Genomic DNA, 23,835 nt, shown 5'->3' on the forward strand with positions numbered 1-23,835 from the left:
TTGTTAAATAGTTGAAAAAATATGTTCTTATCCTCTGAATGTTAATTATTTTTAGCAATATGGTATAAGCAATTATAAGCAAGCAATTTGATCTTACAAAAGGTATCACATATAACTTCCCTCAACATACATTTCTGTTTTATTATAAACATTCTTAAAATTAGACAGATATATAAATGTTATTATAAATGACAAATGTCTCATCCTCTTGCCCTATTATCACTGAATATGTGCATCCATCTCTGATAACTTTTTTTTCTTGGTAGAGATTTGGGTCGCATTTAAAATTTTAAGTTTTGAAATTACTTTTCTGCGGATTATTATGTGAAATTAAATCATTCTTATTGGCACAATGAAGTCTATACTTCTTAGTATTATCTTTCATTTTTTCATAGGTAGAAGGTGTAAAGAATTATAGTATATTTTGCTGTATGCATCTGTTGTAGCTATCTACAACAATTACCTGTCTTTTATGATTGAAAATAATTGAACAGAAAGTGGTGAGGAATGAAATAAATACATGTATTTGTGTGTGTTTATGTGTGTGTGCATATGTATTTCACTTTAGTCGCTAGACAGCATGTCAGTGTGGTTATGACTGTTCCACATTATTAAAATCAGTGGCCATTTATTTTGTGATTGCACCAATATAAGGTTCAGTTAAAGCACTGCTCTAAATTGTCACCAGAATTAGAGAAATTCCACTGAACCCGTGAAAAGCAATCAGTTGTACCTTCTAAGTGATAAGTTAATTTTATGAACATAATTATAATTAATTTCAGTTACTGTCATTTTCAAGTATCAGCTTTTTTGTTCATGGTATAGTGGAAACAGTAATGAATTTGGAATGAAAAGACCTGTGTTCAAACCTCAGCTCTGCAACCTCTGTGACTTATGCAAGTACCTTAAGTTCTCTGGGCCCTCATTTTCCTCATTAGTAAAATGAGATGGTTATATAGATGACCTCTAAAGTTTCATCCAGTTCCAAATCTAGGATCTGATGTAAATGTTAGAGAATAATAGGGCTTAGCTAGTACATATGAATGAGTCGGGATCCAGTGTTCTAATAATTGACAAGTTATTAGTTTCAGATCCTCATATTACTACTACTATGCTTTACCAGTTATTTATTACTGGGATTGTCCACTTCTTAAAATTTTTCTTTTAACCATTTCATAATGGTCATTAGTGTGTGTGTGTGTGTGTGTGTGTGTGTGTGTGTGTGTGTATTAACAAATATAGGAAGTTTTAGTTGTGGTTTGATATTTGATGTACAACAAAATCTATGCCTTATTAAATTAAAAATATGTCAGTCCACTTACAAAGAATCAAATTTTGAACAAAATTAGTTTTCTTCACGCATTTCTTGAGCATCTATGTATTTGTCTTCAATAAACCCATCTTCGTCTACCACAAATGCACTTAATTGATCAAATATCACTATATTTTCTTCTGGGTTTGTATTTGGTATTTGTGGAAGAGAATTGGAGTATACAGTAAAATCTTCTTCATATGTGTCACCCTCTTGCTCATGCAAGCGATGATGATTGTAGCTAAACAAAATGTTATACCATGTTGGGCATTTGAAAGCAATAAGAATCAGCAGTGAAGTTACCAGGACCACAACTACAACACCAACAAGAAGGGCCCAGCTTTTACCAAGAGGCTCAGATTCTTAAAGAGAAAGAGAAAAAGACTCTTGTCAAATTGAGAAAAATGAGGTAAAAGAATTCATTACCTCCAAATTATTTATTGATTTATAAGTGTTAAAGACTAAATACCACCCACCTTTCATTAGTCACAAATTACCTAATCTGTTATAAAAAAAACTTTTAAAACATGGCACTTGATAGATAATGTGTACTAATAGCTTTTTCAAAATAATGACGATTACCATACTGTAGATATCCTTGTAGCTTTTTTTTTCTCTCTTGATCATACCATTCTTACTCACTTTAGGAATCAGAATGGTGAAAATGGATGGGTCTTTTATACTTGTGTATTTATTAGCCTGAACTTTTGGGTAAATAACAATAGTGTTAATTAAAATTAAAATAGATTTTTCCATATTACACAAAATTGGAATTTTGTAGGATATATTAATGTTCCAGAATTTGATTTTTCATAGAGAAGTATCTCCTACCAAAAAAAAAAAACCCATGTCACAGAAATAATAAGGATGAATTGAAAGTCAAATGACAAATGTTATTGGATAGAAAATCAAGTCATCAGTGGGTCAAAAACGTGTCAGGGAAAAGAGGAATGCAGGAGTGCATAAAGACTACGTTTTATTCATATCTGTATCTCCTAGGATGTGTCATCATGTCCTGCACATAGTGCTTACTCAGTGTTTGCTGAATTGAGTTGATAATGAAGCTAGAGAACTAAAGAGCCGAGGGTACCAGCATGTTGAAAAGTTGTGGGTTGAACACAAGGGTAGCATAGGAGCATCCTCTTACTTTGAATATTTGTTAAAAAGAAAAATGTAGGGGCGGCAGGGTTGCGCAGTGGATAGAGCACCGGCCCTGAAGTTAAGAGAACCTGAGTTCAAATCTGGCCTCAGACCAAACACTTGACACTTATTAGCTGTGTGACCCTGGCAAGTCACTTAACCCCAATTGCCTAAAATAAACGAACAAATAAGTAAATAGAAAAAGAAAAATGTAAACTTATCTGAGAAGACTCCTGTCAAATTGTTTTTCTGTTAAAACTTGGATAACATTGTTTTATAATTCAATTCCATCAATAAGCATTTGATAATCAACAGGCAAATGGCAGTGCTACATATTGCATTATATAGGAAACACACATACAGAAAGATCATACAGAAAGATCCATATTCTCAGGGAGTTTACAGTCTACCAAGGTATAGCAACATGCATATTATTTATTTAGACTTAGACTTTCCTTTTTACATTGCTTCATACAAAAAGATTTGGAGAGTAATAGTGAAATGTTTCTTACATATGATGCAGTTGGATTTAAGTAATCTGAAAATTTGAATTTCTGTATAAAATTTTAAATTTAAAAGATCAGTACATTACCTGCATTTTTTGTTATGTTGTTCACAGTGTCATTTAAATTTTGAAAAAGTGTTGAGTTGCCAGAGGACTTGAAATGAATATTAGAAAATTGAGTTATAGGTAAGGGAGATTTTGAATGACATCCATTCTCGTAAGGTGCTGCTTTGATGCTGTAGTTCTTTAGGGCATCTGGAGAGCTACACATTGTGATATTCTCACCTTCTGTGAAGTAGAAGGAATAAGTTATGAGATAATGTTGATAGGGTTTATTTATTAATAACAATTTATATCAACATGTAGCTCCCTTCATCTCATTTTCATCTCAACTCATTTTTCTCATTTTTAATGTTCTTTCACTGCCTAGAGATAATATCAAAATAGTGCTTTTTTAAAAGGGAGTTTAATATTCACTTACCTTCAATTTCCTTAAAATAAAGGGTAAGCAATTTATTATAATTTATATTAGACTCATAAGGTGACAAAAACTTAGAACTGGAAGGAACCTGGCCCATCTTCTCAACGTTTTCATTTTATTAATGAAGATACAACTTATTTTAGTTAAGTATTTGTTTGTCTAAATTCACATAGCTGGTTGTTGGCAGACCGGAGACCTAGAATCTAGGTCTCTGACTTCTATGACAATATTCTTTCCACCATACTATACTGGGTTTTGTTTTTGTTTTTTGTTTCTTTTGAGGGGGGAGAGAGGTGGCCCCTGTAATGAAACTTGAAAGACTTAACGAATCATTAAATAGGGCATTGAGAGGTAAAATTGACTTCCCCAGGGTCACATAGCCATTGTACATCAGAAGCAGCACTTGAACCTAGGTTTTTCTGATTCTAAATCAGCTGTCTATCCATTGTCAAGCTGCTTCCCTTAATTACTTTTATTCATTACACTTTTCATTAAAATAAAGAATTCATGTAAGCCTGTAAAAATAGCCTGTTCTGTTGTACTGATAGAATTGCTACTTATACTTAAATGAGAAGATAATGGTTAATAATATGCATTTCTTTCCAAGTAAAGTTAGCCATAACATATTTCTATACAGACTGAGTGACATAAGTAGTTCTAGTTCACTCAGATTACTGGTGTTGTCATAGTAATTAAAATTGTCGCTAGAAAATGTAGTCGTATAGGAAGACCTTGGTTACATTTTCTTTTGCCAGTTTTGAAAATTTCACTATATGGGATGTACCTTTAGAAGTTTCTGCGTTGTCAGAGTCAAATATTTAATTTATTAAAAAATGGTCGTACTATAATGCAAATCTTTAAATTTCTGTTCACTCTGAAATAGATAGGCTCTTTCAAAAACATTTTCCTCAAAAAGTCTTACTGAAGCAGTTTGTAAAAGTTGCATGTTGCTAAGAAGAAAAATTCTGTATAAATTTCAAGTTGTACCTAGTAGAGAGTCGTACCATTAATAAGTAGGAGGTGGTAATATCTCTGTAATTATGAAAAAGTGAAAAATAATATGGTACAAAGTTGCCTTTTCCTGGGTGTGTGGAGGAGGTAGAAGGAGTCCTGAGGGCTTATACCTTTTCTATATAAGGATATCTGGAATAGTCCTCTCTCATCTTGAAAGGGTGAAAGGAAGGCAAGAAAGAAGATGGCTGTAGTTTATTCAGTAATAGTCTATAGAATAGGCTGGTCACAGGAATACTGTAATTACCAGTAGGTGGCAACTAAGGAAATAGAGAGGGTTTTTGACATCAAAAGTCTTTAGCTCACCATTTTGGATCCAGAGCAGATTTATAAAGGAACAATTAGAGAGATTTGTGAGAAAGGTACTGAATTACCCATTAAACATGTATTTCATTTAAAGTGACACTCAAATATTATCTTTAAACAGAAGTTAGTTCTGAGTGTGCCTCTTTTGAAATAAAGTTGTATTTTAAATAATGTAACATTAAAATCAGGATATTCAAAGTGTTCAGTCTATAATTATAGTTCAGCCTATACAACTAAAGTATCTATTGTCACCAGCATATCCCACACAGGAAGAATGTCATAGTAAAAAACAATCTCAAATGCCAAAGCAAGAAATATAAAGATATGAAATGCAAGCAGCATCACACAAAGTGAATTTTTTGTTTGAGGCAAATAAGATCTAATTTTATGTACATATTCATGTTACTTTTGTTATTCACAGTTGCTGCTTTTCAAAGTATTTCTTTTCTATCTAAATATGAACAAATTCATTGTTTTTACATAATTTAATTTTATGCGAGTCTTCTAGGGAACGACAACCTGAAGTGAAGCTCATGTTATTTTTGAAATATTTTCATTTTTATAACTTACCTAGTATTACTTTTGAGGTATTCAACCAGTTCTGTAAATTATATAGACTACAAGAGCAGTTCCATGGATTTCCATATAAAATTATTTTTTCCAGTTGAAATTGTCTTGGAACATCAAAAAAACTTATCATGTTGTTTTGCAAATTCAAAGCCATCAGGCTTTTTAGAGGTATCAATGTAGAAGGATTCAGTTGAGCGATTTTATTTTGGCAAAGACACAATTGTTTTAGTTTATCTAATCCTACAAAAGCATTCTGCTCAATTGTATTGATAGAGTTGCTGCTGATACTTAAAATTTCCAGGCTGGAAAGACTACCAAAACTATTATTATGTAGGAAAACAATTTTGTTGTTGTTCAGATTGAGTTCAGTTAGTAAAACATGTGTCTGAAGAATACTTATATCTATTCTGTTCAGGGTGATTTGGTTATAACTGAGATCAAGTATAGTAACATTTTTATTTATATTTTGTGGAAGTGAAGTATGGTTCTTTGCAGTGAAATTATGACTGCCATCCTGAAAAAGAACAAAAGCATATTAACCAGAAAAGAATTAACAGACTACCAGAAGATCTCAGATACAAATTGTTCTTGAAAGGTAGGGATAGGAAGGAACTGGTTTTGAAAGGGCAATCCAGTAATTGATTTATTGCAATTATGGACTTAAAATAAACATGACAAGCTGTTTTCCTGTTCTAGACTAATTTTCCAAAGGATTTGGAAATCCTGCACGCATGCAAACCATAGAAGACAGATTCTGATTTGTTATACTGATGTAACAGAAATGACAAGTGAATCCCCTGATTTACTGTACTGACTTACCCTCCATGAAGCTGCATGTGCCCTCTGTTCCCATTCCTTAGGACATGTGCTCTGGATTCTTTTTTTTTTTTTAGGCAATTGGGGTTAAGTGACTTGCCCAGGGTCACACAGCTATAAGTGTCAAATGTTTGGTCTGAGGCTGGATTTGAACTCAGATCCTCCTAACTTCAGGGCCGGTGCTCTATCCACGGCGTGACTCAGCTGCCCTTGTGGATTCTTATTGAAATGATACTACAAGAAAACAGAGCACAATAACTCTACCGCTTGAACTTCCAAGGCCTTTGGATATTTCTGGAAGTTTAAGGAAGAGAAAGCCCTGAATATAACTTTAAAAATTAGTTATTTTTACTCAGTTTCTCTTCTATTCCATGGGGATGGTGACTTTCTGAATCAGTCAGCGGTGACACAACCCTTAACACACATGGTATCACCTCTTTTATATCAATTTAACCAGAATCAGCCCTGTATGATTGGTATGTATGCAGGATTACCAAATGATAGGGAACACCAATCAGGAATTTCTGTGTCATCTCAGCAAGAGACCAGAACTCATGACCAGCCCCCCAGGAAGTGACCCAATTCAGATCCAGTCCAGTAAGTGAGGGGATTATTCTGATCACCCCCACCACAATCATATACTGTAATAATACTATTATTGACTAGTGATTTATCAGGAGAAAGGCCGTATAATATGTGCTTATGTGTCCTTCAAGGAAACCTTCTGTGTGGAAATCCACGCTTTAATGAACACATAATGAAAAAAATCCTTTTCATTATACCCAATAGCAAAATGCACACAAAGAGACCTTATCATAATAAAATTCTAAGAAAACACAAATATCAGTTTTTGCTTCAGAATATTTTTTACCATAAATAGGTTATTTTAAAAGGCTTCTTATATTCATGAATAAAGTGTATGTTTATATCTTGGAATACATTCCAAGCTCTCTATTTCCCCCTTCTCTTCTAAAAGAATGTCATTTCTAGTTTTTGAATGACAGTCCATGGAGAAGTGCAGAATTATTTTTATATCCACATTTTTAGGAACCATAGCTATCATAATGCAAGTCTTTCGAATCAGATCATAGTTCACAAATACGATTTTGAATAAATATCTTGGTTGTTTTTTAAGAAAGACCAATTAGTTGATTAGATAGGTTAATTATAACTTTCAGAACCACTGTTCTGATAGGTCACAGTGTTACTATTTCTGTTCCTGTAGAATGTTCAGCCAATTTGACTCCTTTTTAATGGTTTACTGGTGCTTTCAAAAATATATGGCTGTCATTTCACAGTGGCTACCTCCCCAGAAGAACCTTGTCTTGTGACAAAAATACAGTTAGGCAATTCAGACTGGCACACTGATCGTGTCTGATGGCATATATACCTATAGCCTACCACATTTCTACCAAAAGGAGGAAGATGTGCCTCATAAATACTCTGGAGTCAAGATAAATCGTCTGGAGTCAAGATTGTTTAATATATTGATCATAGTTCTTATGAATGTACTCTATCTTTTGAAAACTCCATTGAAGAATTCATACCTCTGATTTCAAAACTTACTATTTTAAAAGTACAGCTTAGGCCTGTTGCTAAAAGTGACAGTTCCCAAAGCAAGATTAAGATGCCTGTGATTTTCATCTTTAGAGCCTAAAAGAAAAGACATTTTTTACGTAAAGCTAAGGTTTTAGTAATTATTACAGTATTTTATTTAACTTTGTTTTCTCAGATTCTGTTTAAATTTTTTCTTAAAATGCCCATGGCATTGATAAAACAAAAGAAACAGCAGTGACCTCATACTTCACCAACCTAGACCTAACAAAATAGTAATAATTCAAATATCATAGCAAATAACAGACTATAAGCTTCTCATTAATGTAGTTCTTGTTGTTAAATATGTTTGATTAGAGTATCTAATGACAGGACCTTTTTTAAATAATTGACACATTTTTACATAGATGGTTGTATACATTTTTAGTTAAATGAATTTTGTTTATGTGAAAATATACTTTTTCACATTGGGAAAAGTCTCATGATTTCATTGCTAATGAAACTTGTACAATAATGGGGATAAGTGTTCAACTTAGATTCAAGAGAGACCTGTGTTCAAATCCCAATTCTAACATTTATCAGTTTGTGGCCATGGGCAAGTTAGTCTCTGAACCTTAGATCTTAAAAATGAAGACAATAATTACAAGTTCATCATGAGAATAAAATTAAATAATGTATTTAAAGCACTTTACAAACCTTTAAGTATCATAAATGTCAGCAATCATGATCATAATCTTATAGTTACTACTATCTATTCAATGCAAATATATAAGTATCTATGTTCATGTGCCATGTGAGTTTACTTCAGTAAAGTATAGTAATATATATTTCAGTGGATTCATCATTTGGTTATTCCCTATATTGGTGCAGATCACAATACATACGTTTTTTCTCATTCTGTGAAATTGTTCACTAATTTCTTTCCATTCTCTACCCAGGCTCTTCCCAATTGCCTTTTTTTTTTAGTTCATGGGGCGATGGGTCTAGAAATGAAAGGTATCTTCAAGGCCATTCTCAGCCCTTATTTTATACATAAAGAACACTGAGGCATAGGGTGGTTAAGTACGTTTCCCAAGCTTATACAGTTAATAAATTCAGAGGCAGGATTTGAATCCATTTCCTTTCAGTTCAGAAATAGTGTTTTTTTTCCACTCTACCACATTTCCTCTATTTCTATTATCTCTTTACTTTCATTACATGATTAACCTACCTTCTTTTCTTACATATTTCCTTGATAGTATATTTTACACCATTTATGGACAAAGTTATTATTAATCATGTACTACAACCTACTTATATCCACCAAAGCTTCTACTTTTATCTTTGGATAAACTGGAATTTTTATTCTTTAGAGATTGTGGTGTTCCATGATTCACATCCATATAACATCACCAGGAGAGTACTTCAATATTTAATGATGTAGTTATTCTCTCCAGTTGTATAGATCAGTGTTATCAAACTCAAGTAGAAACAGAGGCCACTAAATCATGCATAAGGATCCTTGTGGGCTGCTTATTTAATTAGAAAACCATATACTAACATTATCAATGTTCTATTGTATATTTATTTTGTTAAATATTTCCCAGTTACATTTTAACCTGGATGTAAGGACTGTGTGTTTGATACCTCTCACATAGATCACAACCCATCCATACTTCATCTTGTGCAACATTGTCCACGTCTTCTGATAGCTTCTCCTTAGTGGGTCCAATCCAAGCCCTCTCTGCTCTTTTATCATGTTGGCTTTTAAATTGTGTATGATTCCAACTGTGGGTCCTTGGTAGTTGAATTCTTTCTTTCTGTCTGATTGAGGTATTTTTTTCATTAACCTGAAAGTTCTAGATTTGGGCTATGATGTTCCTGGGAAAATTCATTTTGGAGTTTCAATAAGTGACTGCTGGATTCTTTCTATTTCTACTTTGCCCTCTAGTTCTAAGAAATGTGAACAGTTTTAAGATTTCTTGAAATTTGATGTCTAGGCTCTTCTTTTTTGGTCATGACCCCTAGGTAGTCCAATGATTCTTAATTTTTTTCTTTGGAATCTTTTTTCCAGGTCAATTACTTTTATTATGAGAAATCTTAAATTTTCTTCCATTTTTGTTCAGTTTTTTGACTTTGTTTTAATATTTTTGTTGATGCATGGAGTCATTGGCTTTTTTTTAGTTCATTCTAATTTTTAGAGAATTTATAATTTGCGCAAGGCTTTGTAATTCTTGTGCCTTTCTGATTCCTTCTTCCATAATTCTCATTTAATTTCCAACTTTCCCTCTTATTTCATTAATTAAAACATTTTTAACTCTTGCTTCACCTCTTTCACAAATTCTACTTGAATTTGTGCCCAAGCTGCATTTTTCTTTGAGTCTTTGCTTGCACATGTCTTGGGATCAGTGTTTTCTGGGTTTGTGACTTGAGAATCCCTGTAACTTTTAATAGCTTTTTTTAGCTTTTAGTATTTTATTTTTCCTCAGTTACATGTAAAGACAATTTTTAACATTCATTTTAAAAAACTTTTAAGTTCCAAATTCTCTCTTTTCCTCCCTCCTCACCCCCATTGAGAAGGTAAGCATTTCCATATAGTTATACATGTGTAATCATACAAAATGTATACATAATAGTCATGTTGTAAAAGAAAACAGACAAGAAAAAAACTCAAGAAAAATAAAGTAAAAAAAGAAGTATGCTTCAATCTGTATTCAAACACCAACAGTTCTTTGGGACAGATAGTATTTTTCATCATAAGTCCGTCAGTCTTGAATATTGCTGAGAATACCTAAGTCATTCACAACTGTTTATCTTACAATACTGCTGTTACATTGTACACAGTATATTTCACTTTGCATAATTCAATGCAAGTCTTTCCAGGTTTTTCTGAGAGCATCCTGCTCATCATTTCTTATAGTACAATAGTACCCTATCATATTCACATACCACAGTTTGTTCAGCCTTTCCCTGGGCACCTGAGAACTTCTCCTGGTCAGATCTGTCCCCATATCCACAGGCCTCTGTGTCTCTCTTTTCCAATTTGGGGTGCAATAATGACTCTCTTGTGACTTTTTCTTGGATTTTCCCATCAGGATTGGTCTACTGCATTTTCTAGCTCTGTTTCGAGGAGTTTGGGCAGGGGGAACTTATTGCACTGCTTCCTAGTACTTTGCCTTCTTGGCTTCACCAAGCATATCAGTTTTCAAGACATAAAAATCCAAATATGAATTATGCAGACATATACATATGAAAACCTACCAGAAATGTTTGACAAAATTAAGTGTGTAAACTACATGTGAAATAACTTGCCTTCTCAGAAGTTGTATGCATGTTTGTTTGTTTATTTTTTTACCATTGTGATGATCACATAGATGTTTCTAGTCATTCAACTTGAAATTTAGATATCCCAGTTAAAAATAAGTAAATATCAGTTTGTAGAGGTTTAAAATACAGGCATCTCATTATGAGACTGCCGAAGATGAAGTCAGAGCCCTGGATTTGAATTCTGGTTCCAGAACATAAAAGCTTTGGGACCACAGGCAAGTCAGTTAATCTTTCTGAGCTTCAGCTTCTTAATCCATAAAATGGGAGTAATAGCTATACTACTTATCTCATAGACACATGCCAGTTTGGAAAGAGCTTTGAAAACTTTAAAGCAGTACACTAAGATGATGATGATAATAATCATAAAAACAATAACATCATGATGTATTTATAAAAATGTATTTTTTTTCTTTATAGGAGTATTTAAATATTTATTCTCTGAGCATCCCCACTTCACTAGTTATAGAAAACTATAAATACTTAGGGAAAAGTTACCATATGAAAATAGAAAGAAAACTATGTCAACATTTCAGTCCATTAATGTTCTTTGAGTATTCAACCACAATATGGAACTCATTATTTCAATATTGATCAATTCCCTTAAATTTTCTACTCTACCAGTTGGTATCACTTCATTTTATTTAAGGATTATGAGAAAATCCCTATACCAGAGTTCTATTCTGATGCCTGATCATGTTGGAGATAACTAAGGGATTTCAGAGGCTTTGTGTAAAAGAGGTCCATTCTGTAAACCCTTGAGTATAGACAAGACTAACAAATAAGGACCAAGTTAACTACGTTCAGATAAGCTAATCACCAGATGGTTGGCCATTTGCAATACAGAGATTTCAACCTGAATCATAGGAGAGGGTACAGAAACTGAGTAATCATGAATTTTCTGAAGTATCTGTCATGAATGTAACTGTAGTTGAGATTATGAAGAGCAAGCCAAGAAGCTGCTACAATTAATGGAAAGCATTATACATTCATTTAAAGACTTAATAATAAAAACTCACATTTAATGTTTTCAGTACACTTTCTTCAAAACCACCTTATAAAATAGATGGTTCAATGAAGAAAACAAATCCCAAAATTTTAAATGATTTGCAAAACAAATGGCAGAGCCAAAACTTGAACCATAATCTTTTTTTGTTCCAAGTCCAGTGTTCTTTCCATTGCACTGAATTCTCACTCTTTCTTATATTAAGCAAAACCTGAATGAAGATTACATACATGTCACTTTGGGTTGGGAAAGAATTTTGGTATGTTATTTGTACCAGATCATTTCCAATAGACAAATACTTAGCAACAAATAGCCATTTCCGTATTTTTAAATGCTCTTTACTGACAAATTCTGTAGCTTCCAATGTTAGCTTGTTTTTGTATTTAGGCAACATATTAAAGAAGTTTTTCTTCATGTACTTAATCCCATAGACCTACTAGAATAGGGAGACATAGAAAATCATGAATAAGTGAGAAGGAAATGATTGGTTTGGTGAATCATCATACTTCGTATTATGAAAATGTGAAAATATAAATGGTGGAAGTCTCTGCGTACTCCAATCCATCCTCCACTTGGCTGCCAAAATGATCTTTAAGAGCAGATCCGGCCATGTTGCTTCTATAGCCCTCTCAGCAAATTCCAGTGGCTCTTTTTACATCTAGCATCAAATATAAAATCCCCTTCACAACCTGGTGTCTTCCTACTTTGCCAGTCTTTTTGCACTTTATTCTCTTCTAGATACTTTGTGATCCACTTGCACTTACCTACTTGCTGTTCCTCACATGTACTCCATTTCCCAACTCTGTGGCTTTGCACTGGCTGTGTGAAATGCTTTCCCTCTTCATCTCCATCTCCTGGCTTCCCTGGCTTCTTTCAAGAGTCATCTCAAATCTTACTTTCTTCAGGAGGCCTTTGCTAGAATAGTGCTCCACTGCCCTACTACGAATCCCTTCCCTATAAAATTACCTCCTATTTTCACTATATATTTGCATATTATTTTCCTCATTAAGATGTAAGCTCTTTAAGATCAGGGGCAGTGTTTTTGCTTGTCTGTTTTCCCTTTCTTTGTATCTTCAGCACTTAGCATAATGTGTGGCACTTAGTAAGTGTTTGTTGATTGATTGACTGACTGACTTACATTCAGTTTGAAATGTCTGGTAGGCATTTGGTGATATACTACTAGAGAGCAACTGGGACTGGATATGTACATTTGGGAATAATCTGCATAGAGATGACAGCTAAATAATGTGAGCAGGTGAGGTGTCCAAGTGAAAGAATAGAGAGAGAGAAGAGGGCCCAAGGCCTGGAGCACATCAAAAATTAGGGAGAGTGGTGTGAAGGATGAGCCAGCAAAGGACACTTAAAAAGGATTGGCCAGGTAAGTTGGAAGTCAACTGATAGTATGAACAAAAACTCAGAGAAGCAAGAAGATGCAGGAGGAGAAGATGGTTGATAGTGTCAAGTACTCTACAGAAAAACCAAGGAGGAAGAGGACTGAAAAAGCCATCAAATTACCTTATTGAAAGATTGTGGGGACACTCAAAACAAAAACCCATAAAATAATGACTCAGAAACAAACTTTGTTTACAAAGCCTTAAAAAAAAAACCATAGTTTGAGCAGAAATTCAACTAGAATTCCTAGAAGAGATGAAGCAATTTTTTTTAATATTAAACATTTATTAATTTATTTAATTTTAGTTTTCAACATTCACTTCCACAAGATTTTGAGTTCCAAATTTTCTCCCCATCTCACCCCTCCCCCCACGCCAAGATGTACATTCTGAAGACCCCTACCCCTGATCTGCACTCCCTTCTATCATACCCCCTTCTCTTATCCCCTTCCCCTTCTATTTTACTGTAGGGCTGAATAGATTTCTATACCCCATTACCTGTATATCTTATTTCCAATTTGCATGTGAAAGCAATTTTTTTGACATTTGTTTTCAAAACTTTGGGTTCCAAATTTTCTCCCTCCCTCTCCACCCACCCTCATTGAGAAGGCAAACAACTCAACACAGGTTATACATGTGTAGCCATGCAAAACACTTCCATAGTAGTCATGTTGTGAAAAACTAGCTGTATTTCCCTTCATCCTATCCCACCCCCATTTATTCTCTTCTCTCTTTTAATCCTGTCCCTCCTCAAAAATGTTTGCTTCTGATTACCCCCTTCCCCAATCTGCCCTCCCTTCTATCATCCCCCTGCTCTCTTATCACCTTCCCCCCTATTTTCCTGTAGGGTAAGATAAATTTCCATACCCAATTGAGTGTGTATGTTATTCCCTCCTTAAGCCATGTCTGATGAGAATAAGATTCATTCATTCCCTCTCACCTTCCCTCATTCCTTTCCAATGTAAAAGCTTTTTCTTATCTGTACTATGTGAGATAATTTACCCCATTCTACCTCTCTCTTTCTCCTTCTCCACTTCATTTCAGCTCACCCTGTGCCCTCTATCTATCTGTGTGTGTGCGTGTGTATATATATATGTACATATGTATATGTATACACACACATATAATTTTCCCTCTCCAACTACACTAATACTTACAAAGGTCTTATAAGTTACAAATATATTTCCATGTCGGAATGTAAACAGTTCAACTTTAATAAGTCACTTATTATTTCTCTTTCCTGTTTTTCATGCTTCTCTTGAGTCTTGTGTTTGAAAGTCAAATTTTCTAATCAGCTCTGGTCTTTTTCATCAAGAATGCTTGAAAGTGCTCTATTTCACTGCATGTCCATTTTCCCCCTGGGTAGGTAATGCTTAGTTGTAATCCTATCTCCTTTGACCTCCAGAATATTATATTCCAAGCCCTCCAGTCCCTTAATGTAGAAGCCTCTAAATCTTGTGTTATCCTGATTATGTTTCCACAATACTTGAATTGTTTCTTTCTGGCTGCTTGCAATATTTTCTCCTTGACCTGGGAACTCTGGAATTTGATTATAATATTCCTAGGAACTTTCCTTGGGGGATTTCTTTCAGGAGGTGATCAGTGGATTCTTTCAATTTCTACTTTACCCTCTGGTTCTAGAATATCAGGGCAGATTTCCTTGATAATTTCTTGAAAGATTAAGTCTAGGCTCTTCTTTTGATCATAATTTTCAGGCAGTATAGTAATTTTTAAATTATCTCTCCTGTTAAGGAGAGATGTTCCAGGTCAGTTGTTTTTCCAGTTTTCACATTGTCTTCTATTTTTTCATCATTTTGGTTTTATTTTACAATGTCTTGATTTCTCATAAAGTCATAGCTTCCATTTGCTCCATTTTAATTTTTAAGGAAGTATTTTTTCTTTTTTTTAATAGAAATTTATTTTTAGTTTTCAACATTCACTTCCACAAGTTTTTGAGTTCCAAATTTTCACTCCATCTCACCCCTCCCCCCACCCCAAGATGGCATGCATTCTGAATACCCTTCCCTAGTCTGTCCTCTCTTCTATCTCTCCCCCCTTCTCTTATCCCTTTCCCCTTCTATTTTCCTGTAGGGCAGGATAGACTTCTGTACCCCATTTCCTGTATTTCTTATTTCCCAGTAGCATGTAAAAATATTTTTTTAAACATATGTTTTTAAAACTTTAGGTTTCAAATTTTCTCTCTTCCTCCCTCCACACCCACCCTCATTGAAAAGGCAAGCAACTCAATATAGGTTGTACATGTGCAGTTATGCAAAACACTTCCATAGTAGACATGTTGTGAAAAACTAACTCTATTTCCCTTAATCCTATCCTGCCCTCCCATTTATTCTATTCTTTCTTTTGACCCTGTCCCTCCTCAGAAGTATTTACTTCTGATTACCCCCTTTCCCAATCTGCCCTCCTCTCTATCATCCCCTGCTCTCTTGTCCCCTTCTCCCCCTATTTTCCTGTAGGGTAAGACAGATTTCCATACCCAATTGAATGTGTATGTTATTCCCTCCTTAAGCCCAATCCTATGAGAATAAGATTCACTCATTCCCTCTCACCTTCCCCTGTTTCCCCTTCACTGTAAAGACTTTTCTTTTGTCTTTTTTTTTGTGAGATAATTTACCCCATTCTACCTCTCCCTTTCTTCTTCTCTGAGTATAATCCTCTCTCATCCCTTAATTTTATTCTCCAGATATGACCCCTTAATCTTCAACTCACCCTGTGCCCTCTATCTATCTATATATACATACATATAATTTTTTTCCTCCAACTACCCTAATACTGACAAAGGTCTCATGAGTTATAAATATCATCTTTCCATGCAGGAATGTAAACAGTTCAATCTTAATAAGTCTCTTATGATTTCTCTTTCCTGTTTACCTCTTCATGTTCCACTTGAGTCCTGTATTTGAAAGTCAAATTTTCTATTCAGCTCTGGTCTTTTCATCAGGAATGCTTGAAAGTCCTCTATTTCACTGAATGACCATTTTTTCCCCTGAAGGATTATACTCAGTTTTGCTGGTAGGTGATTCTTGGTTGTAATCCTATCTCCTTTGCCCTCTGGAATATTATATTCCATGCCCTGTGGTCCTTTAATGTAGAAGCTGCTAAATCTTGTGTTATCCTGATTGTGTTTCCACAGTACTTGAATTGTTTCCTTCTGGCAGCTTGTAATATTTTCTCCTTGACCTGGGAACTCTGGAATTTGGCTACAATATTCCTAGGAGTTTTCCTTTGGGGATCTCTTTCAGGAGGAGATCTGTGGATTCTTTCAATTTCTATTTTGCCCTCTGGTTCTACTATATCAGGGCAGTTTTCCTTGATTAATTTCTTGAAAGATGATGTCTAGGCTCTTTTTTGATCATGGCTTTCAGATAGTCCAATAATTTTTAAATTCTCTCTCCTGGATCTATTTTCCAGGTCAGTTGTTTTTCCAATGAGATATTTCACATTGTTTTCTAATTTTTCATTCTTTTGGATTTGTTTTACAGTGTCTTGATTTCTCATAAAGTCACTGTCTTCCAATTGCTCTATTCTAATTTTTAAGGAAGTATTTTCTTCAGTAATCTTTTGGACTTCCTTTTCCATTTGGCCAATTTTTCTTTTTAGGGCATTTTTCTCCTCATTGGCTTTTTGGACCTCTTTTGCCATTTGGGTTAGGCTGTTTTTTAAGGTGTTATTTTCTTCAGTATTTTTGGGGGTCTCCTTTAGCAAGCTGTTGACTTTTTTTCATGATTTTCTTGCATCACTCTCATTTCTCTTCCAGTTTTTCCTCTACTTCCCTTACTTGCTTCTCAAAATCCCTTTTGAGCTCTTCCAAGGCCTGGGACTGATTCATATTTTTCTTAGAGACTTTGGATGTAGGAGCTTTGATTTTGTTGTCTTCTTCTGGTTGTATATTTTGATCTTCTTTGTTACCAAAGTAAGATAATATAGTCTGACTCTTTTTGCGCTGCTTACTCATGGTCCCAGCCAATTACTTGAGTTTTAAACTCTTTGTTAAGGTAAGAGTCTGCTTCCAATGTGGAGAGTGTACTGTCCCAAGCTTCAGGGGTTTGTATAGCTGTTTTCAGAGATACTTGTAGGGACCTGTAAATTTTCAGTTCCTCCAAGGTGGTATGATAAGGGGCGAGGTGTTTACTCCTTTCCTGGCCTGTGATCACAAGTACTCCTTTCTGTCCCATAACTGTGAGGAGGGGCTCCTCTCCACAGCCACTACAAGCTCCACTGCACCAGTGTTCCTCCTCACCCCAGCACTGCCGCCCGGAACTGTGACCCAGATCCAAACACGGGCAAAGCAAGAGATTCCTACCTCAACCCTGGCAAAGAGATCCCTGAAATCCCTTTCTGATCAGCCACTGGATTCGCCCTCAGTCTGTGGGCCAGAAGCTCGGGAATCAGCTGCCCCACCCAGGGCCACGCTTTTGGGAAATGGAGCTGAAACCTCTCCTTCCTGTCTCAGCACTGACAGAAACAGACTTTTCCCACTGACCTTCTAAGTTGTTTTTGGCATTCGTGGATTGAGGAGTCTGGAAACCTCCACAGCTGCCCACGATTCAGTCCTCTGAGGCCTGCTCCAGGTTCGCTGAGGCTTGCGAGCCCATGCCAGCGCTGCGCTGCGCTCTGAGCCTGCTGCGATACACCTTTCTGATCAATCATCCAGGTTGTCTTAGGCTGGAAATTTGTTTCACTCTGTCTTTTTGTGGGTTCTGCTGCTTCAGAATTTGTTTAGAGTCATTTTTTATGAATATTTGGAGGGGTTTGGGGGAGAGCTCAAGCAAGTCACTGCTTTCACTCCACCATCTTGGCTTCGCCCCAGGAAGTATTTTTTCAGTAAGCTTTTGGACTTTCTTTTCCATTTGGCCAGTTCTGCTTTTGAAGGCATTCTTCTCCTCATTGGCTTTTTGGACCTCTTTTGCCATTTGGGTTAGGCTATTTTTTAAGGTGTTATTTTCTGCAGTATTTTTCTGGGTCTCCTTTAGCAAGCTGTTGACTTGTTTTTCATGATTTTCTTGCATCACTCTCGTTTCTCTTGCTAGTTTTTCCTCTACTTCTCTTACTTGCTTCTCAGAATCCTTTTTGAGCTCTTCCATGACCTGGAACTGATTGGAGGCTTTGGATGTAGGGGCTTTGACGTTGTTGTCTTCTTCTGGTTGTATGTTTTGATCTCCTTTGTCACCAAAGAATCTATGGTCTGACTTTTTTTTGCACCATTTGCTCATTTTCCTAGCCAATTACTTGAGTTTTAAACTCTTTGTTAAGGTAGAGGTGTGTTTTCAGTATGGAGAATGTACTGTCCCAAGTTTCGGGGGTTTTGTGCAGCTGTTTTCAGAGATACTTCTAAGGACATGTAAATTTTCATTTCTTCCAAGGTGATACAATCAAGGGCGAGGTGTTCATTCCTTTTTGGGCCTAGGCTCTGGTCTATGAGTGACCATAAGCACTCTTTTCTGCCTTGGAACTATGAGGAGGATTCGCTTTGCACAGCTGCCACAAGTTCTACTATGCCAGTGCTCCTCCTTGCACCAGGACTGCCATCCAGAACCATGAACCAGACCCAAGGACAGGCAAAGCAAAAAAATCTTGCCTCTCCACCAGTAAAGAGATCCCTGCAATCCCCCTCTGATCAGCCACTCCATTCCCCCTCTGTCTGTGGGCCGAGCTCTAGAAGCAGCCACCACCCTAGGGCTATGCTGGGACTGGGGTTATGACCAAGTTCCTCTCTCACCATGATCACAGACCTTTCCTACTGTCCTTCTAAGTTGTGTTTGGCATTTGTGAGCTGAGAAGTCTGGAAACCAACACAGCTTCCCTTGATTCAATCCCCTGAGGCCTACTCCAGGTTCACTGAGGCTTGGTCTTTGTGGGCTAGGCCCATGCTGAACTATGCTTCTCTCCCAGCCTGGCACAATAGAGCTTTCTAATCACTCATCCAGGTTGTCTGGGGTTGGAAATTTGTTTCACTTTGTCTTTTTATGGGTTCTGCCACTCTAGAATTTGTTTAGAACCGTTTTTACAGGTATTTAGAGGAGTCTGGGGGAGAGCTCAAGGAAGTCACTGCCTTTACTCTGCCATCTTAGTTCTATCCCCCACAAAGCAAGAGTTTTAAAAAAGAGTTTAAATTTGATCAATGAAATTGAGGGGGAAAGTTGGAAATGAAATGAAAGCTATAAAAGAATTGAAAAGGGAACAACTTGACACAAGAGGTACTAAACCCTATCCAAACAAATTCCCTGATTATAATGCACCAAATGTAAGCCAATAGCTCTGAGTCAACAAAATATATTTTAATTAAATCGAAAGACTGAAAAAAAAAAGAAAACCTAAAATTTCCTATAACAAAAACAGCTGACCTAGAAAACAGGTTGAGGAGAAAAATATTTAAGAAATTATTGGACTACTTGAATTCTATGACAAAAATAAAAGAACCTAGACAAAATATTTTAAGAAGTCTTAAAAGAAAACTGCCCAGATGACTTTGATCTCGAGAGCAGAGTGGAAATAGAAAGAATCTAATGGTTACCTTCTGAAAGAAACATCAAAATAAGAACTCTCAGGAACGTCATAGCCAAAATCCATAGCTTCCAATTGAAAGAATAAAAATGCTTCAATCAGCCAGAAAGAATTCAAGCCACAATTAGGATTACATATGATTTACACAAAGGAGCAGAAAGTGTGGAATATAATATTTCAGAAGGCAAAGTATATAGGCTTACAGCCAAGAATAACTTACCCAACAAAACTGAATATAATCATTCAGGGGGGAAATTGAAATAAAGGACTACCAAGCTTTCCTGGGAAAAAGCTGTGAAGAAACTTTGAATTCCAACACGGGAGTTAAGAGAAATGCAAAAAGGTAAACACAAATGAACAATGATAAAAGACTAAATAAGGACAGACTGTTTACAGTCTAATATGAGAAGATGATAATGTGTCCCCAGGAGTGGCCCTATTATATCTTGTCATTTTTGAGAAAAGGGGAGAGGAGTATACTGGTTGAAAGGGGAAAGAAAGGAAGGTTAGGGAAAATTATCTCACATGATCGGGGTGAGCAAGTAGATGTCTACCTAAACGAGGGGGTCTGGGGCAATAGCTAATACTTTAACTTCATTCTCATTTGAACAGGTTTTTTGGGTTTTTTTTCCAGTTTACTTGCAACACTTCTATTTTTCTTTACATAGTTGGGCATTATAATTCTCACCTCAGTGGTAGGAAGAACACACACATACACACGAACATACACACAGAGTTGAGTACAGAAATACATTTCACTCAACTGGAAAATAGGAGGGGAAAGGGAGAAGGTGGGATTGTTAAGGAGGGTAAGTTATAAGAAGACTTAGTCCTAAGTAAAACAAATTCTAAGGCTATAAGAATATAGCCCTTCTTGAGATGGCAAATAATGAGAATTTGAGAGTGTGCTTATACATTGAGGAATGGATGAACAGGTTGTGGTATATAAATGTGATGGAACATAAAATGGCAAAAATAAACAACTTTGAAAGAATAAGGTGTGCTAATTACACTATTATTATTACACTAATCAGTGTAATTCTAGAGGACAGATGATATAACATGGTATCCAACTCCTGACAGGTGAAGGACTTGGGGTACAGAATGAGACATATTTTGGGGGGACATGGCAAGTTCAGAAATTTGTTTTTACTTAACTATACATGTTTGTAATAGGTTTGTTTTTTTTTCATTGCCAATTGGTGATGTGGTAGGATAGGAGGAAAAGAAGGCAGATTTTTTACAGATTGAAAATTTTTTTTTAAAGGTCATTGGTAACTTTGGAGAGACATTTTTCATCAAGGGAAGCGGTCAGGAGCTAGATTTTTTTTTAAGACTAGGCAATGGGGTTAAGTGACTTATCCAGGGTCACACAGCTAGTGAATGTTATATGTCTGAGTCCAGATTTGAAATCAGGTCCTCCTGACTCCTCGGCCAGTGCTCTATCCACCAGGAGCTAGATTTTAGAAGGGAATTATTGAGTGATAGGGAAGAAAGTAGAGGCAGAAAGTACACACACAAACACACACACACACACACACACACACTTTTTTAAGGAGGACCAGAAATCTTTCTTAATAGTACCTAATATTTCCTACTTAAGTTTCAGTCAGATGCTTTCTAAATATATTTTAGTGTACGGATTCTTAACCATGTTTGTTTGTCATGGACCCCCTTGCCCATTGGTGAAGGCTATGGCTCCTTCCTAAGTATAATGCTTTTAAATGCATAAAATAAAATACATAGAATAACAAAAGAAACCAATTACATTAAAATGGCTAATAATTTTTTAAAGAACCCAACCTAAGTTGATGAACCCCAGGTTAAGAACACTAAGTCTAGCTGGGAGCAGGAATATTTTTAGATTAGATCCTGAGGCTATAATACTCAGTGATTCCAGTGTTGATTAGGGTCCAGAATCTTTTGCTACATTTAGAGATAGCAAAAATTTCCATTTTTACCTTCCTTTAAAATACTTTCACTTCTAAATGACTAAAAGGGTTTTCTCCCATTTGTTTTAGTTACCATTTGGATTTTTTCTTTTTTGGTGGCGTGTGTGAGGACTGATTAGAGTAAATACAATTACTAGAAGAACATCAAAATGTTTGTGCATCTAATTATAAGGCCAAAGGATTTAAAGGTGGAAGGGACCTTTGAAGAAGGTAATGAGCCTTTCTTGCTGAATCCTTTCGTTTTACAGATGAGGAAACTGAAACCTAGAGAAATAAAGTGAAGGTTACACAGGTAGTAAATAGCAGAACCAGGATCTGAACTCAGGTGCTCTGACTCCAAATCTAATGATCTTAGTAATATACAGAAGGTCACAGAGGTAGTAAGTAGTATAATATTAAATAAGAAATTAGAAATAATCACATGCAAATTCAGGGGGTTGTCTTAACAATCAAATTATTAAAGAACCAGTGTCATGAAGAGATTTAACCAAGAAAAACAGTTCTTTTGGTGACATAGACAAAGCTATCATATTTTATCTGGTCACAAAAGAATAAATTTCATTACCAGATAGATCATTGCTACAATCATGGGATGTTTTAGTTTTATTCTACTTCGTCTGCAACAGCCTTTGCGTATATGAATTCAATAATATTGGTCATTTGGAATAATTTTCATTACACTGCCTAATTCTGTTTCTTTAGACATATCCTGTGTATCACACTACTTCAAAAAGGGCTTTGTACATATTCAGTACATATGCAGTGAGATACAGAAAGCAATGTTTTTTTAATTCTGTTTTCAGATGAAAATTCCTTGAATCTTTTAGTTGTTTTATATACAAAGCTATTGTTTAATAAAGATATGTAGCAACAAGTATGTTTGGGTAAGCAAAATTATTTTTTTAGTTAATTAACAAATTTGCTTTACAAAAATTTGAGATTTAAAAATGGTTTCCTCATGCCTAACAAACTTCAAAAAACAAAGGCATCTGTATTGTTTTTAAAAAGTTTATAAATCTTGTAGAAAAAATGAAAGCATTGATTTTTACAAAGGAAAAGCAATTCTTTTATATTCATGAATAATTTTATCAGGAAAATGTTCCTTTAGCTGTGTCCAAGGTTCACATTCCTTCTGGCGATATAAAAGTACAATTATATTTCTGGCCTGTTGCTAAAACGAAATGTTCTAAATTACACTTAAGAGTATAGTATGTAGTTACTAGTTTTTTTAATCTACACGTAATACAGGCTCTTACCTTTGCCTTTTCTTGGGAAATGAGGTGTATTGAGATCTTGTATTATTCCTTTTCCTCCATTAAAAGAAGTTATGTGTTGTGACAGTATTTCACTTTGTTTTAACCTTTGGACTTCATGATTTAAAAGAAAAAAAAAGGAGAGGCCAGGACTTCTTTAGCAAAAGATTGACTAGAAGCATAGTTTCTTAAGATCGTCATTGGCAGTACCCAATATAGCAAGTAATGCATTGTTGATCATGTTCATGTTTCTAATTACTAATGAATCATCTCTTTGAAGAAATTATATGTAAAAATAACATAACCATGAGAAAAGTTATACTTGGAATATATAAATGACACAGTACTTAAAACAGTAGAAGTGTAATGTTTTTGGATCTGTGCTATCAGGAAATGTTACCAAGTTTCTTGTCCATTTAGTTTCACTTTAACAAAAATGCTCATTTTTATGACAGAGATATAAATTGTATAAACATGTCTTGATGTAAGTGGAATTAAACTCATGTTGTGAAATTTTTTTTAAAAAAGAGAGCCCTGGGTTTTCTATTTCCACTCTGGATGGTCATTGTGTGACCATCCAGCAGTTATACCACCTTCCTGCTCTACAGTTTAACCATCAATAAAATGAGATTTAACACTAATTCTCATTTATGTATTGTACACATATGAGAAGTGAACATGGGCAAAGAGAGTAACTGATAGTGAAAGTACAA

The 23,835-nt window shown here is 35.3% G+C and overlaps 2 protein-coding genes across 3 annotated transcripts in view; one reads left to right on the forward strand and one right to left on the reverse strand.

Moving 5' to 3' along the window:
* The window catches only part of IFT74 (intraflagellar transport 74), a 129,473-nt gene that overhangs the window by 31,057 nt on the left and 74,581 nt on the right, over positions 1–23,835 (forward strand). The window lies entirely within an intron of this gene.
* On the reverse strand, positions 1,109–23,210 carry LRRC19 (leucine rich repeat containing 19). Its single transcript, XM_020970031.2, has 5 exons — positions 23,126–23,210; positions 7,708–7,794; positions 5,326–5,839; positions 3,045–3,245; positions 1,109–1,674 (listed from the first exon to the last, which is right to left on the reverse strand). The coding sequence occupies exons 2-5, from the start codon at positions 7,783–7,785 to the stop codon at positions 1,346–1,348; spliced, it is 1,122 nt and encodes a 373-aa protein (XP_020825690.1). The 5' UTR covers positions 7,786–7,794; positions 23,126–23,210; the 3' UTR covers positions 1,109–1,345.

The sequence above is a fragment of the Phascolarctos cinereus genome, unplaced genomic scaffold (assembly GCF_003287225.1).
Source record: "Phascolarctos cinereus isolate Bilbo 61053 unplaced genomic scaffold, phaCin_HiC Scaffold_4;HRSCAF=312, whole genome shotgun sequence".
In the NCBI taxonomy this organism is placed as follows: domain Eukaryota; kingdom Metazoa; phylum Chordata; class Mammalia; order Diprotodontia; family Phascolarctidae; genus Phascolarctos; species Phascolarctos cinereus.